The sequence below is a fragment of the Crocuta crocuta genome, unplaced genomic scaffold (genome assembly GCF_008692635.1).
Source record: "Crocuta crocuta isolate KB4526 unplaced genomic scaffold, BGI_CrCroc_1.0 scaffold41, whole genome shotgun sequence".
NCBI classification, from domain to species: domain Eukaryota; kingdom Metazoa; phylum Chordata; class Mammalia; order Carnivora; family Hyaenidae; genus Crocuta; species Crocuta crocuta.
In genome coordinates this window covers 13811538-13827606 of record NW_027529428.1, presented here as the reverse complement: position 1 = coordinate 13827606, position 16069 = coordinate 13811538, and the positions used below count along the sequence as shown (strand labels likewise).

At 45.4% G+C, this 16069-nt stretch overlaps 1 protein-coding gene across 1 annotated transcript in view; it reads right to left on the bottom strand.

Moving 5' to 3' along the window:
• SMARCA2 (SWI/SNF related BAF chromatin remodeling complex subunit ATPase 2) overlaps window positions 1–16069 on the bottom strand; it is a 176602-nt gene that overhangs the window by 68976 nt on the left and 91557 nt on the right. Inside the window, exons 26-28 of the mRNA XM_077759300.1 lie at window positions 12073–12236; window positions 5856–6083; window positions 2449–2526 (exon numbers count right to left, since the gene is read on the bottom strand). Of these exons, the coding sequence (XP_077615426.1) occupies window positions 2449–2526; window positions 5856–6083; window positions 12073–12236 (470 nt within the window). The remainder of the gene's footprint in view (window positions 1–2448; window positions 2527–5855; window positions 6084–12072; window positions 12237–16069) is intronic.

The following is a 16069-nucleotide window of genomic DNA, read 5'->3' as shown; positions in this document are numbered from 1 at the left end:
TTACCCCCGGTAGCTTTCAAGTTTTACAAATACCCAGCCCAAAAGTCAGAAAAGAGATGTACTCTTTCCCCCTCACTTCAGGGCTGCTGATGGGAAAAAATCTCCCATCTTTGGGCCTAATCTAATTTGTATAATGACAGGCAGCTTACGCTTTCCGGGGCCTCAAGAGTATCTGAGGCTGCAGCAGTGCTCAATTATTGCTACCAGGGAGCAGCCGGGGCAGTTGAGGGCCTCTTACCCCATGATTGGCAGAAATCTACATTTTAATAAGTTCCTCGAGGAGAGAAAAGATGTCTGTGTGCTATTGTGTACCTCTAAGGTCCCTAAGTTGAGCACAGTCTCTAAAGATGGGGACCAGCAGTCTGAGTTAAGAAATTTAGGTCTGGGGAGCGTCCACATTGGCCATGCTCTCGTGCAATCGTGTTGCATCATTTCTACCCAAAAATGCCTTCCATAAGGAGTGTGGTTCACTTAGGAAGGTTGGGGGGGAGGGGGAGAAGTGCCCATCCCAAGTTAGGAGCTATTCCCACGGCTCCCCTGAAACTTCCCTGCGAAAGAATTAAATGTCTTTTATCTTGAATCATTATGTGTGGACACCACCGTTGTTCCCTAGACAAAAATCGCCAAAAAAAAAAAATGTAAGCCTCCACACAGCCCGAGCTCCCTTCTCTGACCGTCTGGGCTAAAAAGACAGAGAATGCAAATCCTGTGGGTCATATCTGGCCCAGAGTCCTGTTTCATCTGGCCTGCAGTATGAGATCATAATAAAAAAAAAATTGAATTTAGCTACAAACATTTTGAAACCCAGAGACTGCCCATGAAAAACCTAGATCTCTGGCTTCTCTGGGAAATTGGGAATTCCTGGCTCCCTGGGGCCTTGTGGCTCTGTCCGCCGTAGACAAGGTAGCTCTGGGTTACCAGCAGCACCCACCCACCCCATCCGCTTGTTTCACTCGTGCAAGCTGCCTGCCTGACACCTGAGGACATTCAGACTGGGGGGCCTTGGACTTGGGGGCCATGCCGCATTCTCAACCACCGCGATACAGTTCACATTTGCTCACTGATCCCACAAACAGGCTACATGTCAGAAAGATCAAAATGACCGATGGTACCGGAAGGAGGAGCCTTGCCACTTTACCCGTCCTGATCCGCGCGGACATCTTCACAGGGCTTAAAATGTTGCAAATGCTGCCATTCATTCGCTCAAGATTTGCTAAGCAAGTACTGTGAGCCAGAAACCCTTCTGAGTGTCGGGGATGCAGGGGGAGATGAAAGAGAGCGCATGCCTGCAGGCGGCAGTTAAATAGCGCTTCTGAGGGCCTCCTTCACGACCAGAGGGGCCGGCGTCCACACATACTGACCTCGAGGCCGGGCACACACGTAAATCAAATGCAGATTTCAGCACAATCACGCCTGACTACGTAGCATGGGCCATCAAGGTTGAAACCAGGGCTGTTCATTCCTTAAATGTCAAGGTTCCTTTCTATCTGCCCGGATCAGTGAAATCCAAATGATTCTGATCTTTCAGTGAAGGCTACACCTTGACGCGCATCTGGAAGGTTCCTGCTTGCTGAAGCAGGCTCTCTCCAACGAGACGGAGAGGCGTGACCGTGTTGTTTGGTTGCTGTCTGTCCGCCCCATGCGGGGAGGTATCTGCTTTGATGGAGTAAGGAGACGGAGGGAGGGACTGTAAAGGAGCTGAGGCACCTGAATGATGCTGGCCTAGAATTACAAATGAGTCCCGAGCGGGGACAGGGGTGGGGCCGGGGGTCTGTGGCAAAGCTGAGGCCCACGTGGCCTGTGGGGGGGAGGGGGTGCAGCCTCTGCTAAGCCCTGGCCAGCCGTTTCCACAGAGAGATGTGGCTCGGTACTGCCGACTCTCGTTTTTCAAGAGAAGCCAGAAATCNCCCATGCGGGGAGGTATCTGCTTTGATGGAGTAAGGAGACGGAGGGAGGGACTGTAAAGGAGCTGAGGCACCTGAATGATGCTGGCCTAGAATTACAAATGAGTCCCGAACGGGGACAGGGGTGGGGCCGGGGTCTGTGGCAAAGCTGGGGCCCAGGTGGCCTGTCTGGGGGAGGGGGTGCAGCCTCTGCTAAGCCCTGGCCAGCCGTTTCCACAGAGAGATGTGGCTCGGTACTGCCGACTCTCGTTTTTCAAGAGAAGCCAGAAATCAGGATTCTTTTCACATTGGCAACGAACGTGAAATTTTAAAAAACACCGCATGGGCCAAACAAAATAATGTCTGCAGGCTAAATCCAGCCTGTTTGCAGCCTCTGAACTGAAAGAAAAGTCCAGGCTCGATGCAAAGGAAATTCCCCCCAGGGCACATGGGCTCCAGACATCTCGAGTTAATCAAAAAAGNGCCACTCCCCCCTCAAAAATAAATAAACGTTAAAAAATTTTTTTTTTTAAAGAAAAGGGTGTATAATTTTCTATGGTATTACCATAAAAAGATCAAATTCTTCCTCTCGTCGCGCAATCATTTGGTTCAGGGTCTCATCGTCCGGCACTTCATCTTCCTCCTGGGGTTGAGAACAGGATGATTTAACAGGCATTAGAGGAGAGTTTGGACAGCCAGGGTGAGGGATTAAGGAGTTCATGGGTCTGTCCTGCAGACCACAGGGAGTCATTTCTCAAGCCCAAAAGAAAAGAGAAGGGTCACTGGGTATAGTATTTGCCATCATTACTTTGCAAGCCACTCAAACCCATCTTCCCAGAGCAAAATCTGTTTAGACAGGACACATGGTACACTATGAAAAACACCCTTTTTTTGTTTTTTTTGGGGGGGGTGGCGATGTNCCGCAGTGATCTCATCTGTAAAGCAGGCGTGGCATTTAATTCACAGAGAAGCGGTAAGGCTTAAGTAAGGAAACTCTCGGAAAAAAGTGCCTAACATAAATCCTTTTAATTCTATTAAGCCACATACAAGTGCTGATTCTCAAAGCCTCACAAAACCTACCAACATGTGAAAGTTTGTGACGATGCACAGAACAAGGCCATAAAAATCATACACAGGTCAAACACAGAGCCTTAAAGATGGGTTCAATCAATATGTTTCAGTGGGAATTATGATGGTAACAGTTTCGACTCTGGATGGGTGCCTAAGGGCGAACAGTTTAGTTTTATGTGATAATAGACCAAAGCACGTGATCTCTCTGCAAACTCCTCAGAAACCAAGTGCTCAAGTTTTCTAGAAATGCTAGAACTTCCACACTTTAAGAAAAAAAAATTGTAAAGTGGGGCGTACGCCACAGAATTTACCCAAATTATGTTTACTGTAAGCTGGCCGAGTGTGTTCGGAATCAAATAGGGGAGTCGCAGGGTATGGGCAGAGGGAGGAGAAGAAGAAACCCAGAACCTCAAACATCCAGTTTCCTGAATAACACATGCAGAATGAGGCACCTTGCTCTGGAAAGAGTGCCATGGCCTAGCAGCTTAAATGGCTGCTTCTCCCCAAGTTAGTGTCTTACACCACGTATTAGACATGAACGCATTTCTGTAAGGCAGATATCTAATGACTCAAGATAATAATTCCTTGTAAAAACCGTTCTGTTCTAGCTCATCTCTAGCCTGATTTAAGTCAATTTGTCTCAATATTGCATTTCATCTGACAAAGACCAAGTCTAGCTGGCCGTGGGCTGATACTTCACGGTACGAAGAATCCGGTTTAATATGTCCTTTGGTGAAGAGGCGCCCTGTTTTGCCCACTGCCTAGAACCCCATGTTACCTTCTCTCTGCCTACACAATGGGGGGCTTGCACTCCCCAGTGCCCAAGGTGAAAAGATTCTCTTGGAAACTGGCAAGAAGCCTGCCTGCAATGGTCTGGACTTCACAGAGAATGAAGTGGCTGGGAAGTGTGCAAACTATCTTCCTGGGGTCTTTGTGTCTTAGTATTTCCTGGCCTGTCAGCCATGCAGATAAGCAGCCTACTCGGCCTCAGTATCTGGTACCACAGCCCTTGACTGCGATCTACCAGTGTCTCCAAAGACCTTCCCATCCGGACACAGGCCACCCAGAAAATGGCACCGTGTCTGACACACCAATAGCCTGGAAAGGAGTGTGGAGCCCCAGCAATGCGGCTGGCCCGGGGCTCCACCCATCCCTGGTGGCCCCTGCGGCTGGGAGACCCCGACACCTCCCTGCAGCCTAGGAAGGGTGGAAAGCCCCAGGCTCCCAGGTACCTCATCTTCCCCAGGCCAGCGGCTACTTTCACAAGGCCCATATACAATAAGCTAAGCAAAAACAAGGTAGAGACCATGGGCTGCGTATCAGCTCTGGCCACACCTGAGTTGTGACAGTATCCATCACACACCCTATTATTTTTTTAACTTCCAGGTGTGTAAATAATAAGGCAAAAATTACCTGACAACCTGACTGTAAATTTGAACCAATTTTCAAGAATCGAACCTCTATCACATATTCAATTTTAAGAATCACAGTGGTGAATTATTTGAGATCAAAACTTTAAAAATATGTGTGGATGTATGAAAGCATGCACACGTATTTTTCACTGTTTTAACGAAAACTAATACGTAACTCATCAAATATATAAGACGATAAGTTATGAAGAAGCATGGTATAAAAGGGCTCTTCAGTTTGCAAAAAGATTCGTTTCAGGATTTATTGAAACATCAGTATCTGCTTCACATTTAGACTTGTTTCAGAAAAAAAGTACATAATCTTTAAAAAAATTTGGTTTATAATTTATAGATTTCAAAAACATATATCCTACTTAAGGCAAAGTCGAACTGTATCTAACATATGCAATGAAAATAGTATTCCATATGAACATGTTAAGGTAAACCCACTCCTCAGCTTACAAATATGGGGACATCACACTAAATCTGTCCATCCCAAGATAATTTTATGGTAAGGATTGGTGCTGGTATTTTGCACACTTTTCTAGACTACACTAGAACTATGTCTTTTAATCTCTTTCAAATCTATCTGGGTTGAAAATGGAGTACAGAATTACCAAAACTGGCAATCTAAAAAAAAAATACAAGCAACTACCTAAAGACCCCCTTAGAGGGGCGCCTGGGTGGCTCAGGTAATGATCTCACGGTGTGTGAGTTCAAGCCCCATATTGGGCTCTGCCTTGACAGCACCGAGGCTGTTTGGGATTCTCTCACTTTTCCTTTCTCTCTCTGCCCCTCCCCGACTCATGCGCTCACATGCACTTTCTAAGTGTATGAATAAACTTAAAAAATATTAGAAAAAAAAGACCGCCTTAAAGAAACATAAGGAATGTGTTCTTTGAACAATCTTGCCAAGTAAAAAAAAAATTTTTTTTGAACTGGTCATTTTCTCAGCCTTTGGTCAGATTTTATAGAAAAATTTGAACTGGCAGTCAAAGTCTTGCTTTCCAAGTATATGTACAAGAAAACACATTAAGATGCCTGTGAGATCTTGTCCTACAAACATACTGAAGAGCTTACTCGAAAGGCAAAAGACACAGAGGGCCCGGGGTGGGGGGGCGGCAGAGAGACCAGTCAAGGAGGGACCCTTGTCTATTCTCATCTGGCTGAGGGGCCCCTGTGCAGGTCTGCACTTTCCCTACAGGAGGCAGTATTTACAATACAATCAAGCCCACTGGCTGCATGTCTGGGGGGTGGGGGGCTGGGGGAGAGTGCCCTGGCTGAGCCCTGGGATGCCTCTAGCAAATACTTTTAGGACACTGGTCTGGATGACGTTCGGGGGCTCTCTGTGCTTGGGAAGTAAGACAGGCAGCTAATTCATTCATTTTCACCACCAGCCCAGGAAATTCTTTAAAGAGTGAACAGGTCGTTGTTAACCCTTGCGAGACAAAAGGCTGCTGTGTGATTTCATCACCACAGCTTTCTGTCATACCTCATTCTCCTCTTCGTGCTCCAGGATGGCTTGCAGGAACGCCCTCCGCTCGTGGCTCGAAGACTTCTGATCAAACATACCCGCCTGGATCACTTTCTGGTCCACGTTCAGCTTGTATTTTGCAGCCGCGAGAATCTTTTCCTCCACACTGTTGACGGTGCACAGCCTGAGCACCCGGACCTCGTTCTGCTGGCCGATGCGGTGAGCTCGGTCTTGTGCCTGCAGATCCTGGGAGGGAGAACCACACGCTCTGAGGTTCAGTGCGCCTGCATCAGCCCAGAGAGCAAGTCGCCTGCCCGAGAGACAGGGAGTGTAGAGGGTTACTGAACCCACCCATGCTAGGGAAACGACTTTGCTTTCATTTTTAACATAGGCAAACAACCTTCTCTGGAAAACTTCCAGTTCATCCTTAATTAAGGGAAGTAGGGCTCAGATTGGCCAAGCCAACTGAAAATACCTAGCAGGTTTTGAAATCTAGGCCATCAAGGTGTTTTCACCTGTCTTTAGGTTCACCATCAGAATTTGGCCCTAACTTGGGGCACCTGGGTGGCTCAGATGGTTAAGGGTCTGACTTCGGCTCAGGTCATGATCTCACGGTTTCTGAGTTCGAGCCCTGTCTTGGGCTCTGTGCTGACAGCTCAGAGCCTGGATCCTCCTTCAGATTCTGCATCTTCCTTTCTCTGCCCCTCCCATGCTCATGCTCTGTCTCTCAATCATAAATAAAAATGTTAAAAATGTTTTAAAAAATTGTCCCTAACTTAAAGACAAAACAAAGAAAAAAACCCCATTAAACTTGATGTCAGGATTACGACTTTGTTATTACCTCTAACTAACCTTAAATCGCAAGAAACACTGGACGCTGGTGTGAAGTGTTAGAGACGATTTTTAAAACATCTATGAATCATACGTACATATATTATACACACACGCACACACCATACAGACAGGGACTTGTAAGGGGGCAGAGCTCTAGGCATCTAATTCTGCCGAAGACTCCACCCTTAGTCTGGGGAATGAAAGGAATTGCTGGTGGAATACTAAATTGGTCCAGCTCTTGGGAGAAAGAAATCTGGAACTAAGTACTAAAAGTGTTAAAACTGGGTATGGTCCCTGACTCTCGAAATTTTACTTCTGGTAACTTATCCTACGTGAATAGTCATGGATATGCACAAAGATTTACAAATATGGGTGTACCTCTCAGCATTATATATTATTTACAATGTTTTAAAAAATTTTTTTATATTTATATTTGAGAGAGAGAGAGACAGTGCATGAGTAGGGGAGGGGCAGAGATAGAGACAGAATCTGAAGCAGGCTCCAGGCTCTGAGCTGTCAGCACAGAGCCTGATGCAGGGCTCAAACCCATGAGCTGTGAGATCATGACCTGAGCTGAAGTTGGATGTTTAACTGACTGAGGCACCCAGGTGCCCGTTTTTTGTTTTTTTAAAGCAGAATTAAATCAACATTCAACAACAGATTGGTTAAAATTAGTCTCTGAATCACTATGTGCATAGTACCATACAAATTAATTATAGATTTAATGGCACAAAGCAGTACTAAGTAAAAACTACATGTTACCTATGAGTATGTACCTGCAGATCTCACATGTGCATATTTATGTAAATCAAGAAAAAGGCAGGAGGGACACACCACCAGTATTTACACTTCCAAGTAACAAAAAATAAAGTCATTATTAAATTTCCCTCATTTTACTTTCAAGTGGTTTAACGACTTTTTTCCTGCTTTATACCTATGTGACTCTTATGAGAAGAAAACAGTTTTAACAAAATCTTTAAATAAAACCCCTCATAAACCTAGGAGGCCAAGTTACTTGGATTTTTTTTTAAGTTTATTTATTTATTTTGAGAGAGAGAGGGAGGGGGGGAGTGCAGAGAGAGAGAGAATATCCCAAGCAGGCTCTACACTGTCAGCAAAGAGCCTGATGCGGGACTTGAACGAACCAACTGTAAGAACATGACCTAGGCTGAAATCAAGGGTCAGCTGCTTCACTGACTGAGCCACCCAGGTGCCCCTGAGTTACCTGATTTTAATGCGACACCATAAAAACTTCTTGGTCTGTCACTTTGACTCATCCTAGTCTAGATGATGATCTCTGGGCATTGGTTTCCATGCACCCCCTACAGATCCGTATACGTTTTGGAGGCAGAAGTCTGTCCCCTATATCTGGCATCCTTGGCACCCTGTTTTGCTCCACGGCAGGAAGCCCAGCCTCCTGGGCCAGATGGGGTTCCTGGTCATGCATGCGGCACAAGATGACCACAGGCCAAGGTCTGCCCAGGAGACCCCTCTTTGCTGCAGGGACCTCTACAACTAAATGGCTCGCGAGGCAAATATGTCTTCTCAGAAGATAACCGAATCGTATCAATCTTAGACAGCTGAAACACGAACACAGCTGGGACCCGTCCAAATTAGACTATGTTTCAAAAACAGGAGAATGTGATGTAGAGAGATAAAATCCAAAGNTTTCACTTATAGGCTTTTAGTTCAACCATCTCTCTCTACAAATACTCACGAGAACTGCGAAGCAGAGTTCAATGGCAAGGTGTGTGCTCTCCCCTGGATTATTTCTAGAACAGGAGTCAGTGAGCTGTTTCCCCAATGGGCCCAACAATAAGTATTACTAGTAAATATTCTAGATTGTCTGGGCCAAGAGCAAACATTGAGCAACTCTGCTGTCAGCAGAGCCTGCTTAGGATCTTCTGTCCCCTTCTCTCTCTGCCCCTCTCCCCGCTCATACTTTCTCTCTCAAAAATAAATAAAATAAACATTTTTTAAAAAGTTAGAACAATTATTTAAAAAATAAAACTATCTGTTTGGAAAGCAGCCAAAATTATTATTTCTAGGCTGGAGTTTAAAAAACATTTTTTTAATGTTTATTTACATTTGAGAGAGACAGCAAGAAAGAGCACACTAGAGAGGGGCAGAGAAAGAGACACAGAATCTGAAGCAGCTCCAAGCTCTGAGCTGTCAGCAGAAAGCCCGATATGGGGCTCGAACCCACAAACTGTGAGATCATGATCTGAGCCAAAGTCAGACGCTTAACTGACTGAGCCCCCCACGTGCCCCTAGGCTGAAGAAATTTACAGAATGGAAGCCTCTGAGTCTGTAAGCCAAGTGGGGAGTGGGAGGCGGGGGTTACTATGACAAAGAAATATGTGCTGTCGTCCTTGAACGGATCCTTCAGTACTTCCGAGAGCTGAGTGGTCTGACACTTGGCCACACCAATTAGGTGTACGCTATCTGAAGACAAGAATCTGGCCTGAGAAGAGGACCTGCAAGGTCAGCCTGCGGTTGGTCATTCTGTGGTAACAACGCAGCTCAAAATCCATGGCCTGACAGTAAGAATGCCAAACCATGTTTCTGATCGCAGTTTGGAAATGAGGGTCTTGGTAATCCTGAGGGATTTTAGTGCTAATTCCACATGCACATGTGCTTTCCTTACTTCTAGAGACGGCCTCCACGTAGCAACTTCTCAGCCTCTATCTTCAATCTGTCAACCTTTGCAAACGGACCTGTGATTTCACCAATAGGCCTTAATTCTGATTCAACTGACTAAGGATTCTTATAGACACTTTTTTTTCACTGCACTCTGAAACCAACAAGGTAAAAAGAGTCCCACAACTTTCATGTTGGGGACCATGCAATATTGATGCAGGGTTATAGGGTAGAAAGAGCCCAAAGCCAGAATTCATACCCAGACAGACATGGGTGAGTTAATGGTGACGGGTTTCCTTACATGTGGAGTATTTTGACAATTAGGTATGAAATTAGGTATGCAAACTGCCTCACTGCATCCAGTGAAGTCGTGGCTTCATGAAAGTTACCTATCTTACCTTTTAAATGAAAAATCAGTACTTACTCTATCATTCTAAGATCACTGATTTCTGAAAATGAAAAAACAAAAAAAGGTTTGCCCAAAGTAATGGCCATGTTTAAGTGACAGCCATGAAAAATGTGGTCAGCCTGGTAGACCAAACCAGGTGACAGGGAATGTACAAAATATTTGGAGAAATGTATGTCCCAATGCCAGGAATCTGGGGCAAATTAGACCAGAGGAAATTTGAGAGATTAGCTTCAATACAGTGAAAGGTGAATGAATTGCTCATGCAATTTACTTGATTCTGGAGTTCCACTTTTAGTTACTGGTTTAAAAGTGTGTGTGTGTGTGTGTGTGTGTGTGTGTGTGTGTGTGTGCATGAGAGAGAGAAAGAGAGAAAGAAAGAGAGAGAGGGGCAGAGATAAAGATGAGAGACAGAGATAGAGGAGTAGAGGGAGACAGAGAAAAAGGGAGAGGCATGGAAGCCCCAGCAAACTTTCCCTAGTAATTGAGCATTTCTAGAGACCTTGAATTCCTTTGGCTCTTAGCATTTGCACCATGCTAGTGAAAGTGGTCAGCTGAGATGCCACAGATGTGCTTACCCCCTGATAAAATCTAGTGACTTGTCCACTCACCTACAGAAAGGTTATCTTTTCTCAGTAAAGACACAGGCGGTGGCAGTAGAGTGATCTAAGCCCTGGGAAGAGAGGCATCATGCACTCCTCCCCTAGACAACCAGCTGAGCTCAGTGCTGAATGGACACCGAATTCACAACGGTAAAAAGGAAGAAACTGCAGGTCTCTCACGTGAATAAGGATTCCACCTGCGCTCGGGAACGCAACGTGGGATATAAAATATAGAAAAAGATATAAAAATGTTTCCTGAAGACTTGGAACTAATATACTCCATGCTGGTGGCTCCCAATCCCTCTCTAGGGTCAGGAAACTTCCGTAGAAGCTTCCGTTAAGGTATTCAGCTAGAGTCAATGACTGGCACACCTCTCAGCAGTCGAGGTGGTGGCCACCCCGAGGCTTGGAACCACTGGCCTCTTCTTGAAGTCAGTACTCCTCAGCTCGGAGAGAAATGACATCAGAATCTCTGGGGGAGCTTTCCAATGTGTAGGGGGGCCCTGGAAAGCATCTGCCAAACTGGGGTGGGGTTCAGGGCATGGGAAGCAGGCACGCAAGTTTTTTGGAAAGCTCTCTCACAGTTCTGTGCACCCTGAACTCCACTTCCTGCCCAGAACGACTGCTGTCAGCCTTTTTGTCCCAGTCTCCCCCCTGGGACCCAGTGACACTGTGGTGCTCTGCACATTTGCAGCTGAGGAAAGCAGGGTGCAGTGAGGAGCCCAGGCTCCTATGCTAACCAGGCATAGGGTCCACATTCATACATGAGAGCTGTCGTTTCCCACTGTACTACTTTGAGTTCACATGTGCCCCAACGGGAATCGAATCCTGATGAACAGCACTCAGCCCAATACCGTACTGACAGGTGCGCTTTCTCCCTGAGTAACGTAGGATCCCACAAGGGTGCCATGAGGCACCGTCCTCTGGGGATAATGCTACATTCACCTGGCTCAAAGAACCCGGTAGTAGATGCTCCAGAGAATATTCTTTGATGGTGATTTTAAACTTAAAAAACATTTTTTTTTAATGTTCATCCACTTTTGAGAGATAGAGACCGCGTATGAGCAAAGGAGAGGCACAGAGAGACACACACAGGATCCGAAACAATCTCCAAGTTCTCACAAATCGCAAGATCATGACCTGAGCCAAAGTCAGACGCTTCACCAACTGAGCCACCCAGGTGCCCCTCTTTGATGGTGATTCTAAACAAAACATACAGACTCAAAGACAAACTGTCATACACTGACCTTAGGGACCTTACTTAAAGCTTTGGGGGACTCATTTTCCTTGACTGGGAAGATGCGTAGAGTAGTAATAATTACAACCTCACGGGGTTGTGAAAAAAGGACACAACGCACAAAAATGAACTGGTGCAGTTAGGGAGTGTCCAAGAAATGTTTGTTGTCGTTTTTATTTTGGAACATGTGTGATCCGTCCTACAAACAAGCATCCTTTGCTTGATGTCAATCCCAGAAGAGGGGGGTTAAAACTAAGCAGAGCCTGCGTTTCTGTACCCCCAAACTGGAGCTTTTCAAAGGCGCATCCAAGGCGGGTGTGAGGTGTCTCACTACTAGGCTCTAGAGAGGGATGAGAAAATGGCCATCATCATGTCCCCATTTCTCTGAAGGGCAAACAGCCCACTCGTTTAGGCATTTGCTCTTCCCGACAAACGTGAATGCTGACACTGATAGTCTCTGAGTTCCTCTGGTTCCAGAAGGGAGGCCTGGACACCCGAGTCAGAGACATTACAGACCTGGTGAGGATTCCAGTCGCTGTCGAAGATGACCACGGTATCAGCCGCCTGAAGGTTCAAGCCCAGGCCGCCTGCTCGGGTGCTCAGCAGGAAGATGAAATACTGGGACCCGGGTTCGTTGAATTTCTTCAGCAGAGCAGCGCGGTCCTCAGACTTGGTGGTGCCTGAAGGTATAAGAAAAGTAAATTCGCCAATTAACTCCTGTCTGAAAATGGCACGGAGCGAGACAGAAAGGCTGGCCTCCTTGAGAAATAGACTCCTTGTGGCACTGGTGAGGTAATCCCCTGAGGTTTTTGTACTTTTTTTGGAAAGGAACTTTGAACATTTTGCAATTATAAAGAGAGAAAGAGAGAGAGAGGCAGAGAGAGAGACACATTTCTGAAATCAAGGAAGGAATACTGTCTACTAACTGTTGTTAAAAAATGCTGGGTTTAAATAAACACTTATGACTGGGTACCTTTGCAGACTGTACAACATTCTCATGTTAACCGAAACCTTAACGAAACATTTGCTGGATTTATTTCTGTGCATCCCAAGCAGGCTCCACACCGTTGGAACACAGCCTGAGGCAGGACTTGAACTCACAAACCATGAGATCACAACCTGAACCGAACCGAGAGTCGGATGCATAACCTACTAAGCCACCCAGGCACTCCAAATAATATTTTAAAATCCACCTACACCCTCCTCCCCCGCCACAGACACGCCTGCACGTGCCTACAGAGATTATAATAATGGTTTAAAGCAATTTTGCCAATGGGCATCAGAGCGAGTAGTTGTTTATGCCAAGAGGGTGGAAACAAAAGGGAAATCGATTTCCACTGCATTTTACCATTCCGATTGCTCCTGAGCATGATCTGGCTGGTAAAAACACAAAATGTGAATGGAATATTTTTATCCTGGTTAGCAAGACTTGAAGCCACAATAATCCCATGTACATACACATATATATACACATACATAGATTGTATATATACACACATATACATATGTATATATACATACACATACACACACACGTACATACATATACATGCACACACATATACATATGTATATATATACACACACATATATGCATCTATAGATATTGAAGCTCTCAGTCTGTTGCTCATGTTGACATTCTGCTCCGTCTGAGTTAAAGGGTGGCAACCTAAAACCAAACAGCAGCAGACGCCACGCCCACCGATGGCTGGCCCCACGGTGCCTGAAGGGAGTGAAGGGAGCTCCAGGACCCTGAATAAGCTCAGGACACCAAAGCCCAGGCCGTGGCACTCACTTTTAGAGCATGAGGTCACCCATACCTGATCCCAAACCAGCCACTCAACCACATACTAGGCATCTGTAATGTCTTCACCCAGAAAGCATTGCTGCAGAGTGCTGGAAAGGCCTTAGGCTGTTGGGAAATAACGGGAAAACTATATATACATGTTATATGATAGCCACTAAATGCCTGCTATATAAATATTATTTCTACGTGGTGTTCTTTTTTTAAGGTTGAAAATACACCAGCAATTTATTTCAGAGGATTAAAACAGTTACGTGGTGACAGCTAATGAAATCAAGTTACTATGAGGGTCAGATTCCCAAACATGGAGGGCTCTATCTTTCATATTAATAAAAATAGTAAGTATCCTCCTGAGGAGGGGGAGAAAAGCCAATTCCCCACATACAGCAAACGGGGATCAGAAACCAAGGGCTTTGGGGGTTCTCTTCATTAAATGAAGCAATGTTCTTTAGAGCTCATTTTGCTTCCTAAATTAGACTTCAAGTTCAGCCACGTGGTCAAATCCTGCAAGGAGAAATGCTAAGAGTTTAGATGGGGGGGGTGGGGGTGGAGGTGCACTAAATGTGCTTTGCTGCGTGAGGTTCCAGATACGTGGGGCTCTTTTTTTTCTTTTCTTTTCAGAACGGGCTTTCTAAGATCATGCTGACCTATTTGTTCAGGATGCTAATGGAAGATGTGCTCTGTGCGATCATGAAACCTTTTCACTATATCATGTTTCCAGCTGCAGTAATTAAAAAAAAATTACAGGGAGTCATGGTTCACATATTTAGCCTTTGCCTTAAACCAAATGGAAAGACACAGAAACCAGAAAAGGTTCTAAAGTAAGGAAAGAAGGAGCTTCTAGAGATAACGAAGTCAGTTTTCTGACAACAGGGGATAGCATCTACACAATGTGAGGACAGAAGTTCACTTTTATGGGGCGCCTGGGTGGCTTGGTCGGTTAAGCATCCGACTTCAGCTCAGGTCATGATCTCATGGTTCGTGGGTTCGGGCCCCGCATCGGGCTCTGTGCTGACAGCTAGTTCAGAGCCTGGAGCCTGCTTCGGATTCTGTGTCTCCCTCTCTCTCTGACCCTCCCCTGCTCATGCTGTCTCTATCTCTCTCTCAAAAATAAATAAAATTAAAAAAAAAGTTCACTTTATTTTTATTTTTTATTAACTTTTCTAAATGTTTATTTTTTATATGGAGAGAGAGAGCGTGAGCAGGGGAGGGGCAGAGAGAGAGGTAGGCACAAAATATGAATCAGGCTCTAAGCTCTGAGCTGTTAGCCCAGAGCCTGATGCAGGGATCAAACCCATGAACCGAGAGATCATGACCTGAGGTGAAGTCAGATGCCTAACTGACTGAGCCACCCAGGCGCCCCAGCAGCTCAGTGTTAAATCCACTGGAAAATAATCTACTAATCACCACATGCATTAAGATATAAATAAAACTAATTAGTGGAGATGACTACTGGGGATGAAATAACTCTAAATACAAAATAAAGCACTGGAAAAAAAAAAGAAATGCCAAAAGTATTTGGTCAACGGAGTTTTGGGGCCCTACCCCAGATACCTCAAGCAAACAGAATGACCATTTATGTATATGGTGTGGATTCAGACTGTATAATAAATTGCTGGGAACCTGACAAATTTTTCAAGCCAGACAAAACTATGATTAAATCACTTTTCGTGCAAAGCTAGGACATTTCTAATGACAAGGTTCAGAATTTGCTGGATTACCATTCCCCTTAGTCAAAGGTTCTCCAAGTCAAAATCTTGGCTGGTCCTTAGCAATCTTTGAGATATTTGCTCCGGGAGATTCAAACTACTCCGTCAGGGTTTATCCACAGGCACCTAAATGCTCGTCGCAGGTGCTGGAGGATTTGACGTGCTCAGGATGAGTATGGGCCCCAAGTTCTTTTGGACTTTTGACACAACACAACCAGGATCATAATTAATGGCAAGCGCAAATGTGCTGCAAGTTGCAGAACGTGCGAGGAGGAATAGACTCCCAGGCTTTTGTGATTCCTAATTTTAACCGCGTTTCAGTGGCTTTGGGAGAATTCTGTCTTCTGGGATACAACTTCCCCACTTGCTCTCACTCACAGATCATTTCCAGTGAAAACAAAGGCTATAAAGGAGTAGTAGCCAAATCTGNCCCAATCGCCGAGGTCAGCAATCAGAAATCTGAGACATCAGACTCAGCAGTGAAAATCTGAAGTCATTTTAACAAACAGGTTAAGGGGCAGGTGGTGGGAAGGTGGATGTACTTGGAAGTGGGTATATTGATTGTTTGCCCATCGATTCCCTCCAACTCCTGAAACAAACGGCTGCTGTTTCTTGTGGGCAGGAGCCTATACAATCCTTCTCAATTGCATCTGCAACATTTGTCGGAGACTGTTGACTTCTTGTCTCCTCCAACCTAACGGTAAGGAGCTTTGGTGGCAGGTGCAGTGAGAGGCTCCATTCAGCTTGCATCTCGTTCCGAGGAACCACCTTAAAAATTGTGAATAAGTTCCAAACCATTCGTAAAAGGCTGTGTCTCCAGGAAAGCAGCCTGCATGTGCAGAGAGGGGGGTACATCTCACTGGGTCTGCTAAACCTGACTCTGAACTCATCTGGAACCAGTGGATCAAAGTTAGAACCTGGTTTTGCCCTCGGCTCCTTTCTCTGAACCTCTGTTTTCCCATCTGTGAAGTGGGGGACTGAAGCCACACCTTGGTAAAAG